The sequence below is a fragment of the Chelonoidis abingdonii genome, chromosome 11 (genome assembly GCF_003597395.2).
Source record: "Chelonoidis abingdonii isolate Lonesome George chromosome 11, CheloAbing_2.0, whole genome shotgun sequence".
Lineage (NCBI taxonomy): Eukaryota > Metazoa > Chordata > Testudines > Testudinidae > Chelonoidis > Chelonoidis abingdonii.
In genome coordinates, this window is record NC_133779.1 from 56,951,687 (window position 1) to 56,977,396 (window position 25,710).

Genomic DNA, 25,710 nt, shown 5'->3' on the forward strand with positions numbered 1-25,710 from the left:
GATGACATCAGCTGTATGCTAAGAATGAACAGACATCGACTCGCTAATCCACCTGACACAGATTACAGTGAGGATACTGGGATGTCATTCGGACTGGAGAAGTGTGGCCGGATGGTAGTGAAGAGGGAAGGTAGTCAAGACTGATGGGTGGAACTACCGCAGCCACATATCAGACATACAGACAGCTACAGTACTTGGCGTCCCACATCACATGGAAACCATGATGAGGAGCAGAGACAGCAACATCCAAGGTATCACCAAAGATAAGACAGGTCCTGAAGAGCCAGCGTCAGTGGAGAACAAGATCCCGCCATCAACAGATACGCCTGCCAGTCATCAGATACACCTGCCGGTATAGTGAGCTGCCAGGAGACATGAGAGCTGCCGATGTGAAAACCGGAAGTCCTCACAATGCACGTGGGGTTTCACTCCAAGTCCAACACCCAGAGACTGCTATACTAGCCGGAAAGAGCGGGCGGGGCTTGGTGAAGGTCAAAGCCACGTCCTGGACGAAACCGGAACATCCGGTAATCAGTAGATGCCCCCAAAGATGAGCTCTGAGAGAATGCCTGAGCAGCGCAGACATGGGAGAAACAGCAGAAGAAGTGCCATGGCAAGACAAGACCCTGCATGGATGTACCATCGACAGATAGCTTGAGGTGGCTGACATTGGGAAATGCTACCAGTGGCTGGAAAGGCTGGACTAAAACAGCACTGACGCACTGATCATAGCAGCACAGGAACAGGCACTGAGCACCAATCCATTGAAGCAGGGTCTACCACCACTAGAGAGGACCCAAGGGCAGACTGTGCAGAGAGCCTCAGAGACAGTCCAACACATAGTGGCGGATGTAAATGCAGGCAGAACATCACTGAACGGCACAACCAAGTGGCTGCATTGTGTACAGGAACATCTGACAGCGTATGGGCTAGACCCTCCAGACCAGATGGAGATTCACAGAAGGTTGTGAGGAACACAAGCTAAGATTCTGTGGACTTCCGATCCAGACGGACAGGCAGTACTGGCCAATCAACCAGACATCTGTGTAATAGACAGGAGCTGAAGCAGCGGTGTGATAGTATAGCATGCCAAGTGACAGCAACATCCGGAAAGAAGGATATAGAAGCTGGAGAAGTACCAGGGCCTGAAAGAGGAACTAGAGAGATGTGGAAAGTGAGCCAAGTGTCCCTAGTGGTGTGACCACTTAGTGGCTGTGACTCCTTAAGTGGGATGTGAGTTGGCTCCAACAGATCCCAGGAACAACATCAGAGCTCTCTGTCCAGAAGAGTGCAGTGCTAGGAACAGCTAAGATACTGCACAGAACCCTCAAACTCCCAGGCCTCTGGTAGAGGACCCGAGGTTGAGGAAGACACATACCACCCATAGGGGTGAGAGGGGAATTTTTTTTTTATATGTCTTCGTACTGTATTTTCCACTCCATGCATCTGATGAAGTGAGTTTTAGCCCACAAAAGCTTATGCTAAATAAATCTCTTAGTCTCTAAAGTACCACAAGTACTCCTGTTCTTTTCACTTGTTGTGAGACGTCTGTGATGGATCTTGGATGTTGATTGGTGTGTTGTGGTGGGTGTTGATCATTGTGCCAGTGGAGCTTTGTCTGCTTTGAGTTGGTGTGTCCTGCTCTGTGGTGGGCGTGCTTCTGACAATGAGCTTTGCAAATTTAGGGGATTGTTTGAAGGCCAGAGGTGGGGGTTTGGGAAATATTTATTTGAGGATGTGGTTCCCACTGAGTATGGGTTGTAATTGTTTAACGATACCTTGTAGGTGTGGTAAGTGACAACTACAGCTGTGTCTTTATTATGAGGCATGAGAATATAGCATAGGACAGTGGTCCCCAACCTTTTTAATCTGGCAGGTGCTGGACGACGAGCCACTGAGGACCATGGCCGGAGGACAAGCATCCACTGAAATGCCGCCGAGAAGTGGCAATGTCAAGAGGTGTCGCCACCGAAATGCCACCGAAAATCAGCAGCATTTCGGTGACAACACCGCTTGACATTGCCGCTTCTCAGCAGCATTTCGGTGGATGCTTGTCCACTGACCAGTATGCGGCTGCACATATGTGCCCCAGTGGGCGTCATGGCACCCACGGACAACGCATTGGGGACCACTGGCATAGGATATGTGTAGTGTCTGTGACTGAAATAAAATGTTCCATATAGTTGATTGTTTGGGGGGGGATTCTGAAATGTCATGGGCGGGAGGGGTTAGGTTTTCCAGGCTGATCTGTAAGCTCTATGTATTGCAACAGGTTTCTAGAAGGTGCATGTTTCTTTGGAGATTTTTGTGCATAGAGGAGAGTATGACCAGCTCATCAGCACACAGCAATCATTGACCAGTATCATCAGTATGACCAGTATCATCAGCACACAGCAATCATTTTATCTCCAAGTCATTTAGTCAGAATTCCAGCTGGGAAGGCCTGAGCAAGAAGTCAGGGAGAAGCTGTTTCCCTGCAGATTGATTGCAAATGCAGTGATTGAGGTGTTGATTGGTTGCAACTGTGTGTCTCTGTGTCTGTGTGAGAGACATGGAAAGCTGTGCAAAGCCAGTATTAATCAGCCAGGAAGCAAACAATCCAGCAGACAGCCAGAGAAACAGTGGTGAGCATGGCCATGAGTGGGAGCAGAGACAGAGCTCCTTGGGGCATATGACTGGTTGGAAGGCAGGCTTAGAAACGGTGAGCTAGGGTGACCAGATAGGAAGGGGAACATTGGGATGGGGAGAAATAAGGTCCTATAGAAGACAAAGCCCCAAATATTGGGATAGTCTCAATAAAATCAGGACATTTAGTCACCCTACTGTGAGCGAGGAGATTTTGTCCACACATAGCATGTTTCATTCAGGGCTACAGGGGCTCAGCAAGATTCTCTCTGTGGTTACTCCTCCCAGCTGCTTTTGGCCTTATAGTAGAAAGCTGCTGGGGCTGTTGTAGCACCAGGCTGAAGAAGAGAGGCGAGGGAGACTCCCTTCTCTGGGCTCTTCGGGTTTGTCCACACTGCACACGAATTCTGCGTCTGCAGGGCTTGGACTGGTTGATTGTGTTTCCAAGTTGGAACTTGAGCCTCTACTCTGTAATGGAAACCTGGGCCTCACAACCGTGCTGGCATGTGCATACTACACTAGACCCGAGTTAGGACTGCAGCTTCTGTGGGCATGTGCTACTGTATCCCAGGGTTCCTAGCACCCTTTCCATCAGAAATAAGGCCCTGCAGCTGCACCTCTTCAATCTCCTGGCAGCCTAAGGATCACAGCAGGGCTGCATCAGCGAAATCACCTGACAAAACGCTCTTCCTGGTTGACTCAGGAAGCCAGCGGGCTTGCTTTTAAGCCCAGCAGCAGTTCCCTGACTGCTAAGAACATTCACCCATGACTGTGATAGCGTCTGTGCTTGCTTGTTCCCGGCTCTGCTCCTGTCTTTCTCCAGTTCCGCTCCTGCCTTGTGCCAGCCTTGTTCTAGCCGTGCTCCTGCTCCGAACCCAGCCCTGCCTCTGTCTTTCCTCGCTCCAGATACCCCAGTTCTGACCCTAGCATCTGATTCTTAACTTCTGAGTTGGGCTTTGACCCTTGACTCTGGCATCTGGCCTCTGACTCTGGGCTCTGATTCCTGGCTGTCAGCACTGGCTCTAAGCACTAAGCCTGACACCTTCTCTTACCACTAGGCCTGTTGCCTGCTCCAACCACTAGGCCCAACTGCCTATGACAGTTTGAGCAGCCCAAAAAGAAACCAAAAGGGAACAAGAGTTGACAAAGGGTACAGCTGTCATAAGGAGATAGGTAAGGTCAGGGTTAATTTTCTTTTGCCTGTAAAGGGTGAACAAAGGGAACCAAACACCTGACCAGAGGACCAATCAGAGAACTGGATTGGTTAAAAAGCAGGGTGGAATTTGATTATACTCGGGTCTATTGTTGTTTCCTCGCTGGGGTAACAAGCTCTTCTTCTAAACTCCATTCTATCTCAAATATTCTACTAAAGTCTGTGAGTCAACGGAACAAAGTAATTCGGCTAGGAGCTTGTTGTATTACAGGTGTGTTGATGCTGGTTTTGTTTTCCTCGCTGGAGAAACAAGCTTCTTCTAACTCCCCTTGCTTTCAAATCTTCTCCTAAACATCTGTGAGTACAAAAGGAAGCAAAGTATTCGGCTGTGATGAGCTTTGTGTGTATTTCAGGGGTTGATTTGCTGGACGTTTAAACGGGCATCTTAAATCAGACTGTTATATGCTAAGAAGAGGCCTCGTGTATTGAGTTTCTTAATTGCAAGATTATTGTCTGTATTTTTTTTTATATAAAGTTTTCTTCTTAAACTTGGAAGTTTCTTCACTAGTGAGGCAGAGGAAAGGAATTTGTGCCCAGAGCTCGTTTACTTGTGACAGGCAATGGGGGGGAGAAAGCCCCAGGTGGGTATTTGCTTTTGTCCAGGCAATAACGCCGGGGAAAGAGGAAGAGAACACTGTTCTTGTGTTGAGTTTTTCTCTAGTTACGGCTACGAGACGGCGGTGATCTCCTGGTGGTTAGCTGTATAGCTGTTGGAATGCCTAGCCTTGAGGAGGTAAATAGCTCTCTTGTTTTGCATTCACGGAGTGAAGTCTAGTCACTGCACCGCCCTAACCGAGGAAGGGGGGACGCGGGAGGAGAGAGGAGACCAGGTTAGGGCTTGTCCCCCAGGGGAAGGTTGGGGTGACTTGGGGGTAACTAGGAACCCCAATAGTCCTAGTTGGTGGCAGCGAGATAGATCCAAGCTGGGTATAAGCTTGGGGAAGGTTCACAGTAAACACCCAGATTTTGTACGCTAAAGTCCAGATCTGGGACAGACGTTTACCACAACAGCCCAGTAACTAGAATGGATCCATCCCAGGCCAATATTCCCCTGCCATTGATAGTGAGTGCCTAACAGACCCTGCTGGGACACATCACTGCCCTGCAGGCACAGAATGTGGTGCTGCAAGCGCAGGAAGCTCCAGCTCCAAAGACTGATGCAAAGAATTCATTTAGGTTTTCTCCAATGGCCTTGTCTTCCTCAAGTGCTCCTTTAACACCCTGGTCATCCAGTGGACTTACTGCCTGTTTGGTAGGCTTCCCACTTCTGTTGTACTTAAAAATTTCTTACTGTTAGTTTGTGTCTTTAGCAAGTTGCTTCTCAAATTATCTCACAGCCTGCCTTATTGTCTTTTTACACTTAACCTGCCAGAGTTTATGCTGCTTCTTATGATCCTCACTAGGATTTGACTTCCAAATTGTAAAAGACACCCTTTTGCCCCTAACAGCCTCTGTTACTCTGCTGTTCAGCCATGCTGGCATTCTTATGGTCCTCTTATTGTCTTTTCTGATGTGGGGTGTACATTTAATCAGAGCCATTATTATGGTGTTTTGAAATAGTTCCCATGCTGCTTGCAGGCATTCAGCCTTGTGACAGCTCCTTTTAATGTCCATCTAAGAAGCATCCTCATTTCCTGTAGGTCCCCTTTTTAAAGTTAAATGTTACTCTGATTGATTTTGGTGTATTATCTCCCCCCGTCCCCCAAAGGATTCTATATTTAATTACATTATGGTCAGTACCAAATGGTTCTGCTAGAGTTATCTCATAGACCAGATCCTGTATTTCACTGAGAAGTAAATCAAGACTTGCCTGTGCCCCTGTGGGTTCCAGGAGTAGCTACTCCAAGAAACAGTCATTTAGAGTGTCTAGAAATTTTATCTCTGCATCACACCCTGAGGTGACGTGTACCCAGGCAGTATGGGGATAATTGAAATCACCCATTATTATTGTGCTGCTTTTGTAGCATTGCTAACCTCCCTTAGTGTTTCATAATCACTGCTACTATCCTGCTTAGATGGTAGTGTATTCCTACTGCTACACGCGTTTTATTCAAGCATTGTATTTCTGCCCATAAAGACTCTGTGGTACTTTGTTTCATTTAAGGTTTTTACCTTATTTGACTTTCCAGCAGATTTTATACTCTGGTATTACCATGGTCCATTGACTATGCTCATTCTACCACGTTTCTGTGATGCCAATTATATCAATATCCTCATTTAATGTCGGGCACTCTAATTCACCCATCTTAGTATTTAAATTTAAATTTCTAGCATTTATATATATGAGTGTTTGTACGTTTCATCAATATTCAGTTACTTGCCAGCATGTGTTATATTCTATTAGGACTCTATTGTGTCCACGGCTTCGGTAGACCTGCCGCAGGTGTTGCTGCGGAGGGTCCGCTGGTCCCGTGGCTCCGGTGGACCTCCCGCAGACACGCCTGCGGCAGCTCCACCAGAGCCGTGGGACCATCGGACACTCCGCAGGAACGCCTGCGGGAGGTCCACCGGAGCCGCGGGACCGGCGAGCGGCAGAGCGCCCCCCGCTGCGTGCCGCTGTGCTTGGGGTGACGAAATTGCTAGAACCGGCCCTGACAATACAGAATACAGAAAGAAAAGCATATTTCACCAAACCCTCTGTAAGTGTTGTCTACTTGTCAACTTGTCCACTTGCAACCTAACTCCCCCAAACTTTTCCCTTTTATAGAGTGTAGAACAAAAAATTTCTTTTTAAGAGAAGTCACTTTTCCACAGTTGATCCCACTCTGTGTTCTAGTTTCGATATCTCAAGTTATGTAAATACAGTACTTATAGAGCTGCTTTTATGGTTCCTCAGTTGACATGACTGATAATCTGGAGGGGTTTCTAATCCAGTCACTATTAGTAAGATCATCTGTGGAAACAAGCAATTCCTAATGAGTTAAAAACATTTTTCAAAGGGCCAAGATTTCATAAATCACAGAAAACATTTGCAATAACAAGTGTCCCTTATCAGTCACCAGTGATCCCTCTCTGGACACATGAACACACTTGGCTTTGTGTCAACAGGGTCAGCATAAAAGATTATACGCATTCCATTATTGATCACATACATTCCTTCATTTGGTTACCCACTGCGGTTTAACCTGAGTACAAAGAACTTTTTAGTTTGATAGATACAGAGCACTAGATTTGTAGATATAAAGCACTTTGGTTTAGACACAAAAAGATGTTGCTTAACGTATATATATATACATAACAGAATTGTAGAGGTTTAACATTTACTAACACCAACTTTCCTGCAGCCCTCAGCTCTGCCAGTTCCCCAACCCATGCATAAATCCTGCACACATCCACCAGTTCATTCAGGCTACGAACTCTTCAGGGCAAGGACTGTCTTTGTTTATTATGGTGGTACAGCAGCCAGGGCTGGCTCCGGGGTTTTTGCTTCCTCAAGCAGCAAAAAAAAAAAAAAAAAAGCCATAATCTGTGGCAGCTCTACTGCTGCCACTTCAGTCTTTGGCGGAAATTCAGCAGCTGGTCCTTCACTCCAAGAGGGACTGAGGGACCCGCCGCCGAATTGCCGCTGAAGAGCTGAATGTGCCGCCCCTCTCCATTGGCTGCCCCAAGCACCTGCTTGCTGGGCTGCTGCCTGGAGCCGGCCCTGGCAGCAGCACCACTGTAGTTAAGGTTGCATCACAGCTTCTGTTTAAAGGTCTACCTTTATAAGCCCTCTAAAATCAACATGCTTACTTGGAGCCCTTTGAAGTTTGGGGTGCCTTGGGAGGGGGCAGGGTAGATTTAGAGACCCAAATTTGGGGTCATTTGAGCTTCAGGTTGTGAAGATATAAGCTCCCCCATTACCATTTTCCAACCATTTCTAGTTTTTTTTGTTTTATTTGTTCCCCTCAGAGCTAGAGATCAAACTAGTGTGATGTAATGCAGGTAAAAATGGTCTTATTCTATAGAGTTTTACCCCGTGCTTAATTTGTGCCAGGGTTTGCCAGAGCTGAGCACCAGTGTCTCTGGGATTTGAAGTTCATAGCCCTGGCACCTCTGGGCTTGCTGCATCAGTTATGAATAAAAGAATTGCTTGAGTCCCAGCACCTCTTTCATTACAAATTAAGCACTGGTTTTACCCAAGACAGTGCATGGCATCCACTAACTATTTGGCAGACTGTGAGCAGGGTGAGTCTCCCTGCCTAGCAGTAAGGGTCCATGGGGGCAGCACTGCCTAGTAGTCAGAGATTGAGGCTTCAGCACTACCTAGTAGTAAGAGTCTGTGGCAGCAGCCCCTGCTGCTCTGCCCTCCTCTTGGGGTGCATCCTTGCCTGCAGCTGTCCCAGTTAATCTGTCCCACAAATCTCAGCAGGGTCGGGAGTCTCAGCTCCATGCAGCAGATCTCTACGGCAATGTCCTCCTGGCACAATCCCTCTTCAGCAAGTGCAGACCTGCCTCTCTCTGCTTGCCAACTGGCTGTGCTGGGGAAACTCTTTTTTGAGTCCCTCCTCCAACTGGAGCATGCCTCATATGCCTATCGGGGTGGAGCTTCCGAGGCCCAGAGTTGTTCCTGCACCCTTATCTCTCCAATGTGGGTTTATCTTCCCCATCTCAGGGACCCAGACTGAGAACAGTAGTTAAGAAAATGTACATTTTATTACACAGTGTGTGCGCCAGAACAGAAAAGTGACTAGGGGTTTCCATTCACATCATTTGATATGCTTCAGTGCTTGTTAGTGCTCTAAAATCTGAGTAGTTACTTAGCTTGCTTTGAAATTGGGTGTGCCTTGTCAGGGAGTAGGGTAGAGTTAGTGATCCAGGTTTGGGGTTGTTTGACCCAGGGATCCTGAGTTACAGGCTCCCTCCTAAAACAGTTTCTTTCTGATGCTTTGTACTGTTAAACTGAGGGATCTAAACTAATGACTGGATGAGTCACAGACCTCTTTGAGACTGATGGGTGTGTAGGAAAGGCTGTGAACTCACCCTTCAGTTATAAATTAATCCCAAGCCTTCCCTGAGACAAAAGGAGTTTTGGACTGAGTGGCCGGAGGTTGCTACAATGTCTGAGTCATGGGTGGCAATTTTATTTTGGGGGAATGTAATCAAAGTATTCGGGGGGAAAATTAGACATGTGAATGCCCACTGGGAGGGGAGAGTATTAGGGGGCAGAGGAGTGCGGCAATATGGGGAAAGGAATTTGGTGCTGCAGTGAGGGAATGAGGCTTATGGGGAGGGTGATAAATGGGGACAGGTGGAAGGGAAGGGGATAGAGGTTGGGGGCTAAGGTGAGGATTAAGGTGAGTTGAGGGTGGGACATTGGCAACAGAAACAAGGAGGTAGGGGTACTAAGGGAGAATTTGGTTGGTCATCCAGTTACAGACTCAGCTGAGCAAAACTCAAACATCTGAAAACCAAATGCACAGTCATGGTTGTTTCTGCACCTTAACTCTGTTTTCTTTCAGTAGTGCCCCAAAACGGCCCATTAAGACACCTACCCCACAGTTACTGAAATGTACAAGCTCTTTCCCACCTTTTACAACTCATTCACGCTTACCCACAGGATTCCAACAAACGCTGCTAAATGACAAAGTGGAAAAAAAAAGTTTGTCCATGTCAACTTCCTTCCATTCCCATGGAGCTGGCAGGAACCATGGAAATTGTTTACACATGGTCCAGCGACAGACAGTGTGTTTGCTGTTAAAGGGACCTACACTAAATGTGGAGGCAAAAGTTGGGGCTGCCTGGTAAAAGTGTTTGTGATCTGAGGCCGTGTGTAGATTCCTTCAGGTGTGTGACAGAGCTGTGGTTATTATATGAAAAGATCTACAGTTTGCACCTTCTGATATGTGTGAGCAAAGGGAAGAGCCGTAGATGTACCATCAGGATCCAGTGTGCATCATTTCCATGCAGAATTGTGTATGTTACACAGTTAGCAGGGCCATGGGTTCATTACAAAGGGTGTTGTCAGTAGCGAGCTACGATACGAGAGGAGTCTAAGCCTTGATTATCTGTATGCACTCCAGGTAAAGGAGTGTGGTCGGTTTCAGGTGTGGTTGGTGTCAGGCAGTAGCTAACTCTGATTGGTAGAAGTGTGTTTGCAAGATCTGTCAGTTACTTTCCTACAATCATAGAATTGTAAGACTGGAAGGGACCTAGAGAAGTCATCTACTCCAGTCCCCTCCACTCCTGGCAGGGCACAGTACTATCTTGACCAGTGGTGGGCAACCTCCGCTCGCGGGCCACACGCAGCCTGTCAGGGTATTCTGCTGGCAGGTGGCGAGACAGTTTGTTTACATTGACCATCTGCAGGCATGGCCACCCGTTGCTCCCGATGGCCGTGGTTCACCGTTCCCAGCCTATAGGAGCTGTGGGAACAAAACTAGACCCATAACTGATCCCTGTGGGACCCTACTTGAAAGGCCCTTCCAGCTTGACTCTGAAGCACTGATAACTACTCTCTGGGAACACTTTTCAAACCAGTTATGCACCCACCTTATAGTAGCTCCATCTAGGCTGTGTTTCCCTAGTTTGTTTATGAGAAGGTCATGTGAGACAGTATCAAAAGCCTTATTCAAATCAAGATACACCACATCTACCACTTCTCCCCATCCACAAGGCTTATTACCCTGTCAAAGAAAGATATTAGGTTGGTTTGACATGATTTGTTCACTTTGTGGTGTGTGACAGAGCTGTGACTGTGATATGAGGAGATCTATGTTTTACACCCTCTTGTATGAGGAAGGGAAGAGGTACATGTGTACCTTCTGGGTGCATCACTGCAGTGCAGAATTGTGTACGTTATTTCAGCAGCAGGGCATAGGACCCTTATTACAAAGGGTATTGTCAGCAGTGAGTTGGAATGTGAGAGGATTCTAATGCTTTCATGTTGGTTAAGGGGAAAGGTAGGCTGAGTTGGTAGCCTGAGAGTCAGTGTAAGGGGATTGTTAGGGCTGGGAAGTGGTTCTTAAGTTGTGGTATTATTTCTGTGAAGTTGGCTAAGTGTGAATGTCTGCCAGGATCTGGAACCTCCTGAATCCTATACTGCCAAGAGCTGGTGTGAGTACATGCTATGGTGTGTATTGAAGCTTTTCTCATAGAAGGCAGGGGAAAGGTGGAATTGGCATACTTCTTTCTTTCTTTCTTTGTCCTGTAATAGTGTTTGCTGGAAACCTGTGAGTGAGCATGAATGGGTTTTAAAAGGAGATGAAGAACTTGTACTTTTCAGCAGCTGTGGGACTGGCAGAGTAAAGGTATATGTGTTAACAGGACATATTGGAGAATTACTGAAAGAGGGTAGAGTTAAGATTACGTGGGTAAATTTAACTGTGCATTTCATGGGTTTCAGAAGTTTGAGATTACTCAACTCAGCATTCTGCAAGGGGATGACCTACCTTACCTTAGCTCTATGTGCATACAGTTCTTTGCCACTGAATAACAACTGTGCTGGCCTCTGGGCTACCATTGATGCTCCAGGCTGACTCCCAAAATTCCCATGAGCCATGGAGCTGCTGGATCAGGGTGGTGCTTAAGCCTCAGGTTTGAACTCATTGTCCTCATGTAAGCCAGAGGTTCAAACCCCAGCCTAGGCTCCCTCACTGAGGGAGATAAACTGAGAGCCCAGCAACTCACTGTGCATGGACCTGTCCTCTGAGCTGTACCTCCGAGGACTTATAAAAGCATCTATTGAACACCCCTCGCCGGGCAGGAGCCAGGTGTTCTATTTGTCTGTCAGTCTCTGGGGTTCATCTCTGCTCCTCAGAGACAGTTTCCCCTTCATTTCTCTGCTGTGTCTCAGAGAACTCAGACTGCTCCTGGGAGGTAACTAGGCAGCGAGGTTTATTGGGATAGTCTGAGGCCCAAGGAAGAGCTCGGTGATGCTCGAGAGCTTGTCTCTCTCACCAACAGAAGTTGGTTCAATAAAAGACGCTGCTTCACCCTCCTTTTCTTTCTGATCTCCTGGGACCAGCACAGTGACAAGAATGCGGCAGATGGTAATTCTGTAAGTTATATTCTCCTCTTCTCCCATCTTTACATCTCACCGTCCTCCCTGCTGCAACCACTTTATTGTTTATTAACATGAATACTGTTTCCCCCCCTTTATGGCTCTGCAAGTTTGTATATTAGGAAGGAGGAGACTCTGGCTGGGGCTGATATAGTCAGAGGTGGGAGCTTGGTTTGTTTTGCCTCCTTGCTCCCAGCAGATGGGGCTCCATGACACTGTCTGTTCATTAAACTACTCATGTAGGATAGGAGAAAAGAGACATATGACAAACAGAATTACCAGAAAGTAATTTCCCTTTCATCTCTCTTCTTCTTTCTGGAGAAAGAAAGGGTTTTTGAGCTCTGGTGAACACATCTGTTATGAGGGTGTTATAGTTCTCCTACCCTGGTCTGATTCACTTCCAGTTTAGTAGAAAAATTCAATGTTGGTCCAAACTTACCTGGACACTTTTCAGCCCAACCTGACTTTCTTTGTGGGAACTCAAAATGAGGCGCAATTGGGCTTATAACGGAAACCCACTGACAGCTTTAATTGTGGAGCAGGTAACTGCCATTTTATTACAGTGGAGACCCACTAGCAGCCTTCTGTGGAGAGGCTACTGCCACTTTATAATCAGGTCCAATACACGTCTGAGAGGCAGGACACTGTCTGCCACATGGAGAATCCATAGTAAGTGGGGGATGATGCCTTCATCTTTGTAAATTTTGTTTTCTCTTTTACAATAAGCTGAGAAGGCAAGAGGGGAGCAACTGGAGCAGCAGTTCAAGGCAGAGGAGGAGAGAAGGCAGCAGCTGGAGCAGCGGATGAGAGACGTGGAACACAGCCACCAGGAGAACATTAGACAGATGGAAGCCAAGATGGAGGAGGAGAACACCAAGATGAGGCAGGAGATGGACAGAACCATAGAGTGCAAGCTGAAGGAGCAGGAGAAGTTATTGCAGCAGGGCTTCTCAGAGAGAGCCAGAGAGTTGCAAGAGGAGATGGACAGGCTGCAGAAGCAAGGAAAAGAGAGAGAGGAGAAACTGCAGCAGCAATTGGTGAGATTCAGTGGGATTGGAGGGGCAGTTGGGGTAATGCACAGTGTGTGTTTCCCTCATGGGGCAGCAGTGACACCTGCTGCCCAGTGTGGGTAAAGGGCAGAGTAGATACACTAGCTGGCTAGTGGGATTTTTTTTTTCACTAGCATTACCCTAGCTGGCTATGGGATTTTTTTTTTCTCAGGGCAGGTCTACACTTAAAATGCTGCAGCTGCACATTAAAGCTGCCCCGTAGCCTGCTTCAGTGAAGACACTACCTTCTTCTGCAGTTAATCCACCTCCCATCAATTTAGTGCTGTCTATACCAGGGACTAGTTTGATATAACTATGTCGCTCAGGGGTGTGAATGTAAGTTTCTATTGTAGTCCTGGCCTCGGTTTTACATTTTGTTTGTTTGTCTGGGGATTGGTCCTGCTTTGAGCAGGGGGTTGGACTAGACCTCCTGAGGTCCCTTCCAACCCTCATATTCTATGATTCTGTGAACTGGAGTCAGGTAGGTCAAATTATTCCCTGTTCCAAACACACTGGAAGGTAGATTTTGGAGGGATGGGGGAATTGTGTTTTTATCCAACCCTGTGTCCATGCTGGCCTCCTGAGGTCTTGAGGAAGAAGCCTTTAGGAGATGAGAAGGGAACAGGGAGAAGAGCATTTTCCCTTCCTTCCTATCTATCTAACTGGTATTATACTGCCGCCCATCACTGTAGTATCTGAGCACCTTCCATGTAAAATCAATAGAGTGAAAAACAGTTGATTCGTGCCGCCTATCACATACCAGATATGAACTGGCTACAGAGCTCCCACCTCAGGGAGATACAAAAGCTGCATTGTTTTTAAGACACTCTGATGCACTGCCAGGTGTGTCTGTTACACATGGCGTCATGTAGTGGCTGACCTGTATAATACAGTTCAGCATTGAAGTATAAAGTATGCATCAATCACAGCCAGAACTCTAACATAGTCATCTTTGTGACTGTCTTCAGTAAAGGTAAAAAATTTAAAGATTTGCTTTGTCTGCTTCCCCATAGCAGAAATTAAAGAGCATATTTGAATGTGTGCAGTTTCCTTGTGGAGTTTGGTTACAAAGCAAAATCTTGCAAAATGCTGCTTCCAGCCTGCTGTTGGGATTCCCTCCAAGACCCTTCCGACTTGCTTTATCCAGAACACTTCATCCAGTCCCGGGAGAATGCTTTATCCAGTTCTCTGGAATCCAAGAAATCAGTTCAGCTTGACTTGTCTCTGAGGTTTCTTTATTGGCATACAATCAAACTCTACCTGAGCTGACCAGGCTTAATTGTAGGGAGTGGGTACAAGGTACACCACACAGCTAACATACATAATCATGGATCAGGTTACGTACACACTTACAGTGATTTATCTAATAGTATTAAGTGTATCACACACTTTATAATTAGTCTACTAATTTTTGTAACCAGCCCCTGAAACTGTCCATGAGCTGCAAAATGTGCTAGTGAGCAAAGCTGCAGCCTTATCATAGATTATTCTCCTTATTATTTCTTTATCTACTAACTACACATTATTTACAAGGGCACTTGGGAGTTTATGCTTTGTCCATTGCTAACTTGTTTCCTTATGTCTGTTTTCTTTCATTGTTCCTGAAAACAGAGGTAACATGTGGGGGGCATAAGAATATAAGAATGGCAGACTGGGTCAGACCAAAGATCCATCTAGCCCAGTGTCCTGTCCTCTGACAGTGGCCAATGCCTGGTGCCCCAAAGGGAATGAACAGAACAGAGAATCGTCAAGTGATCCAGCCTGTCACCCATCCCCAGCTTCTGGCTAGCAGAAAAGGGACACCAACCCTGTCCATCCTGACTAATAGCCATTGTGGACCTATTTTCCATTAATTTATCTAGTTCTTCTTTGAACCCTGTTATAGTTTTGGCCTTCACAACATCATCTGGCAAGGAGTTCCACAGGTTCACTGTGTGTTGTATGAAAAAATATTTCATTTTGTTTGTTTTAAACCTGCTGCCTATTAATTTCATTTAGTGGCCCCTAGTTCTTGCATTGTGAGAGAGTGAATAACACTTCCTTATTTACTTTCTCCACATCAGTCATGATTTTCTAGACCTTTGTTACAGTGCATGACTCCCCCTTGCTGGTCATCTCAGGGAATTAGCTCTCTAGCCCTTGGGACACGAGCCTGCAGAAGGTGCTCCACTGCCACCACATCCTTCCCAGGACCCCGGTGCCCCTTTACCTGGGGTCTGCCTCCTGGCAATACCCCTACCAGTCTCTATGGGTCTCCCCTCTCTGAGACACCCCAAACCCTCTGATCCCCACTTTGCCTCAGTCTGGGCTACTGCTAGTCATCACCAAGCACCCGCTCACTGGGGCAGACTGCAGTGTAAAAGGCACTCATCATAGGCAATGGAGTTCAGACCTGCTGCCTGTGCCTGCCTCCCAATACCGCTATGGGCCTGGGACCAGATTCTGCAGCCTGGGGAGTTGCCAGCCTAGAGCTCCCCTGCCTCTCCCCAGCCCTGCTTCATCCCTGTACCCTTAGTGCAGGGAGCCAGGCCCTGCTCTCTCCCAACCTGGAGAAAGACTCCTCCTGTGCCCCTGGCTTACAGCCTTTTATACAGGCCAGCTGTGGCCTGATTGGGATATGGCCAGCTGCAGCTGCTCTGCCAATCAGCCCAGCTTTTCCCCTGCCCTAGCCCTCTGCCAGGGCTGTTTTAAGCCCTTCCAGGCAGGAGTGGGGGACCACCCCAATAGAACCTCTATCATATCCCCCTTTAGTCATCTCTTTTTCAAGCTGAAAAGTCCCAGTCTTATTAATCTCTCCTCATATGGCAGCCGTCCATATCCTTAATAATTTTTGTTGCCCTTTTCTGAAACTTTTCCATGTCCAAAGTATCTTTTTTGAGATGGGGCAACAACATCTGCATGCAGTATTCAAGATATAGACATACCATGTATCAGAGTTCCTTCTCCACTCTGAACTCTGGGATACAGATTTGGGGACCCAGATGAAAGACCCCCTAAGCTTATTTCTACCAGCTTAGGTTAAAACTTCCCCAAAGCACAAATTCCTTCCTTGCCTTAGTATCACTACCACCACCAAGTAATTTAAACAAACATTCAGGGAGGGCCACTTGGAGCCCTACCTTTCCCAAATATCCCCCCAAAGTCCTACACCCCCTTTCCTGGGGAGGCTTGAGAATAATATACTCACCACTTGGTACAAGTGAACTGTCATAAATAGATAAGTAAGAGTTAATAGCACAGAAGTACTTTATATCTCTTTTGACTGTAAAGGGTTAACAAGTTCAGTGAGCCTGGCTGTCACCTGATCAGAGGACCAATCAGGGGACAGGATACTTTCAAATCTTGAGGGAGGGAAGTTTCTGTGTGTGCTGTTAGGGTTTGGTTGTTGGTTCACCTGGGGCTCAGAGGACAGACGTGCAACAAGTTTCTCTCAAGCTCCCTGATTACAGGCTCTTATAAGTTCAGATAGTGAAGTACAGGAGATAAGGCGAGTTAGGCCTAATGTGTTTTCTTTATTTGCCAAAGTGCATTTGCTGGAGGAGTGTTAATTGTGCATTTGGCTGGAAGGAGTTTAATTGGTGCATTTTGCTGAAGGAGTTCAATTTGCTACTTGAATACTTAGGCTGGGAAGGGTATTCCAGTATCTAAGCGAAAGACCTGTACCTATTCCATTAAATTTTTACCAAAGAATAATTTCTACTGTTTTTTCTCTCTTCAATTAAAAGTTCTTGTTAGAACTGATTGTTTTTTATTCTGGTGGAGACCCCAGAGACGGGTCCTGGATCACCCAGGGAATTGGGTGGGGAGAAAGGTAGAGAGGGGAGAGAGAGGCTAATTCTCTCTGTGTTTAGGATTACTGTCTCTCTCGACGAGAGCCTGGGAGGGGGAGAGAGAAGGAGGGGGTCCAGATGCCATTTTCCTCTCTGTTTAAGATTCAAGGAGTTGAATTCACAGTGATACTTCCAGGATAACCCAGTGAGGGAAGCCGGAATGGTGAGGGAAAGATTTACTTTCCTTGTGTTAAGAATCCAGAGGGTCTGGGTTGGGATCCCGGCAAGGTTTTGGAAGACCAGAGATCCAGGCCTGGCTTCCTGGTTGGTGGCAGCGCTACAGGTCCGAAGCTAGTAATCAGCTTACGAGGAATTCATGCTGGTACCCCATCTCTTGGACGTCTAACGGTTCAGACGTGGGGAATTAACCATGACATGACACAGACCCAAACCCTTGGATCTTAAAAAAAATTGAAAATCAATCATGTTCTTAAAGAATATTTAATAACGAGAAGGTTAAAGAATCAACCTCGTAAAGATCAGGATATAAGTACTTAACAAATTTTTAAATAATGACTCAAAAACAAGAGATTTCCTTAGGCAAAACTTAAAGTTACAAAACAGGGGTAAATCTCCCTCTTAGCCACCAGAAAATTCACATGCTACAAATAAAAGCGTAATTAATGCATTCTTTGCTCATGCTTACTATTTGCAAGACTCAGATGCTTTGTTCAGATATGGCTAGAGAGCTGATTTTCCTGCCCTATTTCCTTGTTGATCTGGGAGACACAGACAAAAACCCTTCCCACAGATTTGAAGTATTTTCTCCCTTATTGGTCCTTTTGTCAGGTGTCCCCAGGTTATCTGAGCTTCTTAACCCTTTAAGGTAAAGACGAATCAACCATTTAGGTAAAGAGGGGATTTTATGCTACCCTGAGTGTATGTTTAGGACACCATGACTTTATATAGAGGGCAATATCAATATTTTTTGTGCTTATCTATCTATCCTTTCCTAATGAACTCCAAATCTGTTGCTTTCTGAACTGCTCTGCACATGTGAGTGGATGTTTTTCAGAGACCTATTCCACAATGACACCAGATCCTTTCTTGAGTGGAAACAGCTGATTTAGACCCATCATGTGTGTGTATAGTTGGGATTTATGTAATAATACTGATAATGTGCACAAAGGGTCATGTGCCGCCACCCAGATTTAACTACTGTACTTGTACTACAGTGCTCACGTGACTGAGCACAATGCTCAAGTAATATCTGCTGAAGTCAGCTGTCCTACTCTGCCTTACCTGTGCCCACCCACTATTGGCAGGTCTGGGTCTCTCTGCATGCAAGACTACATCCTTCCATTCTGAAGGGCTGTCAAAGTGAAATGCTCCGGGCACGGGAGAGTGGCATGTTGATGAGATCCTGCAATCTTTTGTTTTTTCTTCTCTTTGCATTTTGTTGCTATTTTTCCTTTGTTTCAGTTCTCCTCTGGCATTACCTAGCTAGGGGTAACAACGCTATGGCACGTGGCGAAGGCGGCACATGAGCTGTGTACGGGCCTTGGCACCGCGGCTCAAGCCCGGTCGCAGGGGCTGAGCGCATGGATCTGTAGTCCAAGCGCTTAGCGTAGGGCGGGACAGCGACAACAGGTTAGCGCTCCGGCCTTTTGGGCAGGGCAGAGCGACAAGTGTTCTTATTGTCTGTGTTCTCCGGCCCTTTGGGCAGGGCAGAGCAAGGGACAAATTGGAAGGGATCAAGTTTCAGTAAAGGAAGGGGGAGTATCGCACCCTTAAGGGGCAGGGGGAGGACACACAGGCCTCCACTGCCACGGTACCTGCCTTCGCCGGCGTCGTCCCAGGATTCCCGAGACCACGTTCCTCAGCTGCTCGGCAGCAGGGATTTCAGTCCAGTCCTCGGGTACCGGTCCAGGCGGTCCGGTCCATAGGTCCTCAGCATCTGAGTTCGGGCGGTCCGGTCTCAGTCCTCGGGGACCGGGGTCCAGGCGGTCCCGGTCCCAGTCCTCCGCAGGCGAGCGTCCCGAAGGCGCGGCCCGCTGCTCTGGGTGCTGGTCCAGGGGAGTCAGGCCAGGACCCTCTGGATACCGAGAGAGGAAGCGGCCCAGCGGGACTCGGGCACCCCACATCTGCTTCCCAGCGGCCTCCTTCAACTGAGGGCTGGGAACCAAGGTTTTTATACTTCCCCTGTTCCTCGCCCCTGAACTCTCTGCGGCGGAAAAGGCCGAGGGGGCCCTGCACTCCGGTCTCCGCCCCTTGACTTCCTAGGGGCGGGGATAGGCGGCCGGGCCTCTGCCCGGGGCTGCAGGGTCCCTAGCCTATGCCCAATCTCAGGAGCGTGGGGGAGGGGACATCCCTCGCTACAAGCTGATTTTCGGTGGCACTCACACTGCCTGGGTCCTGGTCACTGGTCCGGGGGCTCTGCATTTTAATTTAATTTTAAATGAAGCTTCTTAAACATTTTAGAAACCTTATTTACTTTACATACAACAATAGTTTAGTTCTATATTATAGACTTATAGAAAGATATCTAAAAACATTAAAATGTATTACGGGCACGCGAAACCTTAAATTAGAGTGAATCAATGAAAACTTGGCACAGCGCTTCTGAAAGGCTGCTGACCCCTGACCTAAGCTGCCTTCACTTCTGACACCATGTCAAATACTGAATATGGTCTGGTTCCAGAGCCTCCACCCCAGAGAGATACAAGAGATGTGTTCTCTTTAATTCACTGCCAGGTCCAGATGTTGGGGGCTCTGGTGAGGTTTATTACACAGAGCACCACCTAGTGGCTAGACAGTATAATACAGTTTAGCATTCCTTTACACTGTCCAATCCTCCAATTATGGCCTATCCAGGTTTACAAAAACCATTCACCTTGCATATGGTTAGCTCAAAAGAGAGCTTGAGAACAGTCCTATACCAGCATCAAGATGGGAAGCCCAGGGGCGTCTCTATGTATTTCACCTCCCCAAGCATGGCAGGCAGGCTGCCTTCGGTGGCCTGCCTGTGGGAGGTCTGCTGCTAATGAGGATTCGGCAGCATGCCTGCAGGAAGTCCTCCGGTCCCATGCTTTCAGCGTACCCACCGACGAATTACCGCCAAAGCCGTGGGACCAGCAGACCTCCCGCAGGCATGCTGCCAAAGGCAGCCTGACTGATACCCTCGCGGCGACCGGCAGGGGGCCCCTGTGACTTGCCGCCCCAGGCACGCGCTTGGGGTGCTGGTGCCTCGAGCTGCCCCGGGGGAAACCCCAGACAGTTGCCCGTGGAGCCAGGACTTTGACACCTGCAGAGAACTACCACTTATACTCTGGGAAAGTTTCTGGCTCTGAAATGGGCCTTAACATAAAGGTTCAGAGATACCTTTTCTGTGAACCTTCATTTACAGTCTGTAGTGATAATAACCCACTAACATATGTGATGACATTAGCTAAACTAAATGCTTCTCATCATTGATGGTTTCAGAGCTCTCAGGTTTCCACTTCACCATGAAATGTCATCCTGGGAAAGTGAATGTTGATGCCAACTATTAATCGAGGGAACCTTTACTATGGAAGAATACATGAGAGATATACACAAACCAGGGTGGGATCCTGAGAGCTTTTCAGATATTGTTCAAGCTGTGAAAACCCAAAATGAGGGCCATGGAGTGGATTTCAGCAATTTCGGCAAATATATCTACTCTGTAAGCCCATAGGAGATACAACATGTCCTGAGGAGCTAAAATCAGTTCAAGCAAGTGATTCTGCAAAAAACTCCTAAGGAAAAATATTTGGATTCCCAGAATAAACAAAGTTCTCCTTGAAAACTGAGTCTTGTAAATCAGGTTCTTCTTCCAGTGACTGTTGCATATACATTCCACTGCAGGTGTATGTGCACCCAGGGCACTGGCTTAAAGATTAGCCGCAGTACGAGCAGGCAGCACCTGCCCCCTCTCCTTGTGCTCTCTGCCGACTCCCTCTCAGTTCCGTCTCACTGCCCATGGTGACAGTTGTGGCTCCCCAGGGCTTTTCCTTCAATTATCCAGGCTCCCACAGTTTTAAGGTATACAGTGAGTTAGTGTTCAATAATTTAGTTTGTTAGTTATTACAGTTTGATAGTTTTCTGGGAGATTTTACTTTGATAAATTCCCCAGGATTTGAACAATGTGCCACCTTCAGGGCTGTTTGCCCTGTCACAGATGGGCATGACAGTTGTTTGATCTGTCCAGGTGAGGGACAAAGCTCCATTTCCATCTCCATTTTACCCTCCTGTGTCTGCTGCTGTACCTGTATGGGATTAAATCTAGTCCCCTCCAAGGTCATAATCTCTATGTAAATGGCCTTTGTGGTGGTCATCACTTCTGCAAGGAGAGTTTCCAAACTTCAGGCTCTCTCAGTTGACCCTCCTTTCACAATCTTGCCTAAGGACAAGGTTTCCCTTAGGGCACAGCCTAAGTTTATGCCTAAAGTAGTGTCAGCCTTCCATCTAACCAAACAATTCATCTCCCAGTGTTTTTCCCCAAATCTCACTCCCCCTTGTGTCTAAAGCTGAGGAAACACTTCAGGCTTTGGATGTTTATAGGGCCCTGTCATTCTACTTGGACCTCACCAGATCCTTCAGGACCTCCCCTAAGCATGTTGTAGCCTATGCTGAGCAAATCAAGGGTCTATCAGTGTCTCTCAGACTGGATTTCTGATGGCATGAAGCTCTGCTGCAATCTTGTGAGAGTCTCTCCTCCACAGAGAATAATGGCTCACTCCACCAGGGCTGGCTCCACTTCATTAGCTTCTCTGAGCAATGTTCCAATAACTCATCTGTGTGTACCTTCTCCGCTTGTGACACTGTCATTCAAGCCTCCTGTGGCAATTCAAGTTAATGTTACAATCTCTTTTTCACAGAATTGGAAGGGACCTCAGGAGGTATCTAGTCCAACCCCTGCTCAAAGCAGGACCAATCCCCAGACAGATTTTTGCCCCAGATCCCTAAGTGGCCCCCTCTAGGATTGAGCTCACAACCCTGGGTTTAGCAGGCCAATGCTCAAACCACTGAGCTATCCCTCCCCCCCCACATTTTTGCATAATCCAAAGTCCCTCCACCGTAAGGGATCTACTGTTGAATCAACTGTTGTGGAATGTATATGTGCGCAATCACTCCAAGGAGAAAAACAGGTTACTTACCTGTACTGTAACTGTTGTTCTTTGAGATGTTGTGTGCACATACACATTCTATGACCCTCCCACTTTCCCCATTGCTTTGGACATTATCTACAGCAGTGTGATGGAATGGAGAGGGAGGCAGTGGACACACACCCTTTTTTGTCTCATCTGGGCAAGAGGAGAGAGGGGGAGCATGCACCACCTATTGGTACTGCTGGCAAAGGTCTCCAATTCGAGTGCACTGGGTGTGCACACACCTGCAATGGAATGTATATGTGCACAACACGTCTTGATGAACAGTGGTTACTGTACAGGTAAGTAACCATATTTTGTAACAATTACAAGCTGGATGACACAGAATGTATTGTACAGTCACTCACTGTAGAGATGTTTGTGGAAGAATACAATTTAGAGTGCATCCCTCATAAGGGACCATATTATGAATATAGGAATTTACAGATGTGCCTTGGAATCTGGGGTTGAGAACACAGTGTACCTATGCAGAGCAGTTCACCACAGAAGGTCTCTAGTTTCTTTTATTAGAAGTTTTATTCCTTTCTCATTCACTGGTTTGTTGTTTAATGAACTGAAAGACCATTACATGGTGGCAGAAGCGTTGAATGAGAAGGAGACTAATGTCATTTTGAAGTTAACTCCTGTGTTTACAACTGTGTTTCCATCTTCCAGCACGAGAAGCACCAGCAAGAGAGAGAAGAAAAGGAGAAGCAGCGCCAGCACGAGAGAGATGAAAAGGAGAAGGAGCGCCAGCATGAGAGAAATGAAAAGGAGAAGCAGCGCCAGCATGAGGAGCGCCAGCACGAGAGAGAAGAAAAGGAGAAGCAGCGCCAGCATGAGGAGCGCCAGCGAGAGAGAGAAGAAAAGGAGAAGCAGCGCCAGCACGAGGGAGAAGAAAAGGAGAAGCAGCGCCAGCATGAGGAGCGCCAGCACGAGAGAGAAGAAAAGGAGAAGCAGCGCCAGCATGAGGAGCGCCAGCACGAGAGAGAAGAAAAGGAGAAGCAGCGCCAGCATGAGGAGCGCCAGCACGAGAGAGAAGAAAAGGAGAAGCAGCACCAGTACGAGGTGCGCCAGCGAGAGATAGAAGCAAAGGAGAAGGAGCGCCAGCATGAGGAGCACCAGCGAGAGAGAGATGAAAAGGAGAAGCAGCGCCAGCACGAGAGAGAAGAAAAGGAGAAGCACCGCGAGCATGAGAGAGTAGAAAATGAGAAGCAGCGCCAGCACGAGAGAGAGCAAAAGGAGAAGGAGATTGAGCTGGAGAAAACGAAGGTAGGTAAAGCCACTCCTTAGGTACCTGTCCCAGTGAATGACAAAGATTCCAAATTTATTCCTCACTTTAGGGAGGGGGATGCATGGCTGTGTTTCTAAATGCTTTTGAGATGAGGTGTGAACTGAATGAGGTGGGACAAGGGGACATGGTATGGTACCTGTCTGCAAAAAAGGCCTGGGACATTTGTAGCCTTATGGGAAGGGAGGGTTATAGATACTATGAGTGATGTGAACATGGTTTGTTGCAAAAATTTAAAGTGACCTCTGAAGCATTAGGAGAAGTTCTTGAGAGTTCAGAAAAACAGGAACATAACCTGTGCTGAGGTTTCAACTCAAATTAGGGATTATTTAAGGAAATGGGAATGGAGGGTTTCCATGGCCCATGATGCTTTCATCCACCACCCCCCCCGCCCGACCTGAAATCCTGGTAATAGACAAAAATCCCAAAGATGTAGGCATAGCTGGCACATGGGCTCCTCCCCAGGGTGTGCAACCAAATACCTGAGGAGAGGGGGGTGAGACAGCTGCTGGGGACACACCTCACGGAATGAATTTTCAGTATTTTAGGACATCATTGTATTAAAATGCAAATATTTGTGTGTCACTGCTGATTGTAGGGAACTTCTCTAGAAGACATAACTAATATAAACCTTAAGGTGTAGCTTCAAAAGAATAGTTCTGGAGGTGGGTAAGTTGCTTTCCACATCTCTCAAGTATTTCCTGGGAAACCCCTTTTAACTAGGGGATCTGGAACAGGGGGGACCAGGGGCTATGGCCCCATCACTTAAAGGCGAGCGACAAGGGAGCGGGAACAAAGAGGAGTGAGCAGGGGGTGGAGCCTCAGGGGAAGAAACAGAGCAGGAGTGGGGCCTCACAGGGAAAGGGGTGGGGCCATGTTTCAGGCATTGGTACCCCCCATCCCCCACACTTCTAGGAAGATTCCAGCACTCCTGTTCCCAAGGTTTATATTAGTTATCTCTCCTAGAGAAGTTAAGTTGTTAAACTGGTGACTGGAGCCGGCCCTGAGTAGAGCTAGACATAGTATAAGTATCCAGAGGCACTGGTGCAGTGCCGGCCAAATTTACATGGAAACCTAATAATCTGTCACAGTCTTCTCAAAGGTGTCTAAGCACTGAGTGCAGCTAGCAGAGGTGAGTCATTAGCAAATACAGCAATCTTGTGTTCTCTAGAACCTTGCTCAGAGCTGTGAACAGCCAGAGCGATTTGATTTCCTGCGGCCAGTGGTCCATATTGTAAAATACAGCCTTTGAGCTGTGCTTCAGCATTTGGCTACCCAGCTCAGGCCTGATTTTCAGATGTGTTGACCCTCTATCCCACTCCCCTTTCATTTCAGTTATACCTGTGGCTACTGTGAATCTCTGAAAACAAAACTTCTCATTCTTTCTCTCTATATATACATGGTCGGAGACACTCAAAATAAGGGGCAACTTGGCTCCATTCAGACACAGGTACCCTCAGTGAGTTGCAGGCTAGCTGGAGAGATGCAATAGGTTGGTCACTAAAGTCTCCCAAGTACCAAGCTTCAGAAGGGCCTTGCAGAAGGGCTCACTCTCTCAAGGGTCTGTCAGCACCAAAGGCCAGAAAAATGCCCCCCTCTTCGGTGAGGTCTGAGTGACAAAAAATATCCTCCTAATCTGTGCCTGGCTGGCTTGTGCCAGCTGCCCCCGTCTGAGCCATATCTGTCCGCACAGACCTGGTCAGGGACAGCTGCTGGGGCTTTGTTGCATGTGGGATGTATCAGAGTTTACGAGTTACAGCGCTCTGGATTTTTGCTCTGTTTCCCCAGCGGAGCCATTGCTTACAGTCCTGAGCCTGGCCGGATCCCGTGCTGAGGGGACTGAAGAAATGTTCAGATGATTTGGAGGGAATGATGCTCACCAAGCTTTACAAAATCCACAGCTGAAGCAAGTCCGGGCCTAGTGATCAGCTCTGGGGCCTCTGCTCTGTGCTCTCTTTGCCCATCTGCTGTGACACTCCCCTCTGCCCTGTTAGAGTTCAATGTACAAGGTAGTTTTCCTGTTTCATCTGCTGTGTGGTGAGGTTTGCTGGTGGAGATTAAAGCTTTCTGTAGAACTGAGTTGGTGCCTCTTCAGTTTATTCTCCTCAGTTCTCCATCCCTGTTTTTGCTCTAACAGCCGATACCACCTGCAGCACTGACAGGCTGGTGGCATCAAGCTGGCATCTGGCCTGGTTTGTTCCCAACTTCAAGGAGGTGGTGCTGCGCAGTGGGCCTGGCTGCCTGAGTGCTGGAGATCAGGCTTGCACCTTGCCGGTTGATCGCTGCTCATGACTCTGGAGAGCTTTTACATTCATATTGCAGCCCAATCTATGACTCATATATTCATTTTATTGATTACTTAAGAATCCCCTGACAGGTTCTTGTCCCAGGATCAATGTTCCCTCTAATTTTTTCCATCCATTTACAAAATAATTTTTTTTTATGTGCACCGAGGTATGTGCAGATGTGTGCCATCAGTAGAAACAAAAAACCTAGATATAATATATATTTTTTAAAAGTTATCATAGAGAAAACTACTCCAGCCAGGACAGGTTAGGCATTTTAGAACTCACTACTCAAAAAATTCAATTTAAGCATTAGAAAAATAAAAAA

At 47.2% G+C, this 25,710-nt stretch overlaps 1 protein-coding gene across 1 annotated transcript in view; it reads left to right on the plus strand.

The window, feature by feature from the left end:
• LOC116825956 (guanylate-binding protein 3-like) overlaps positions 1 to 25,176 on the plus strand; it is a 197,430-nt gene extending 172,254 nt beyond the window's left edge. Inside the window, exons 12-14 of the mRNA XM_075071154.1 lie at positions 12,546 to 12,856; positions 22,482 to 23,078; positions 24,886 to 25,176. Of these exons, the coding sequence (XP_074927255.1) occupies positions 12,546 to 12,856; positions 22,482 to 23,078; positions 24,886 to 24,909 (932 nt within the window). The 3' untranslated portion in view covers positions 24,910 to 25,176. The remainder of the gene's footprint in view (positions 1 to 12,545; positions 12,857 to 22,481; positions 23,079 to 24,885) is intronic.
• Positions 25,177 to 25,710: the final 534 nt, after the last annotated feature.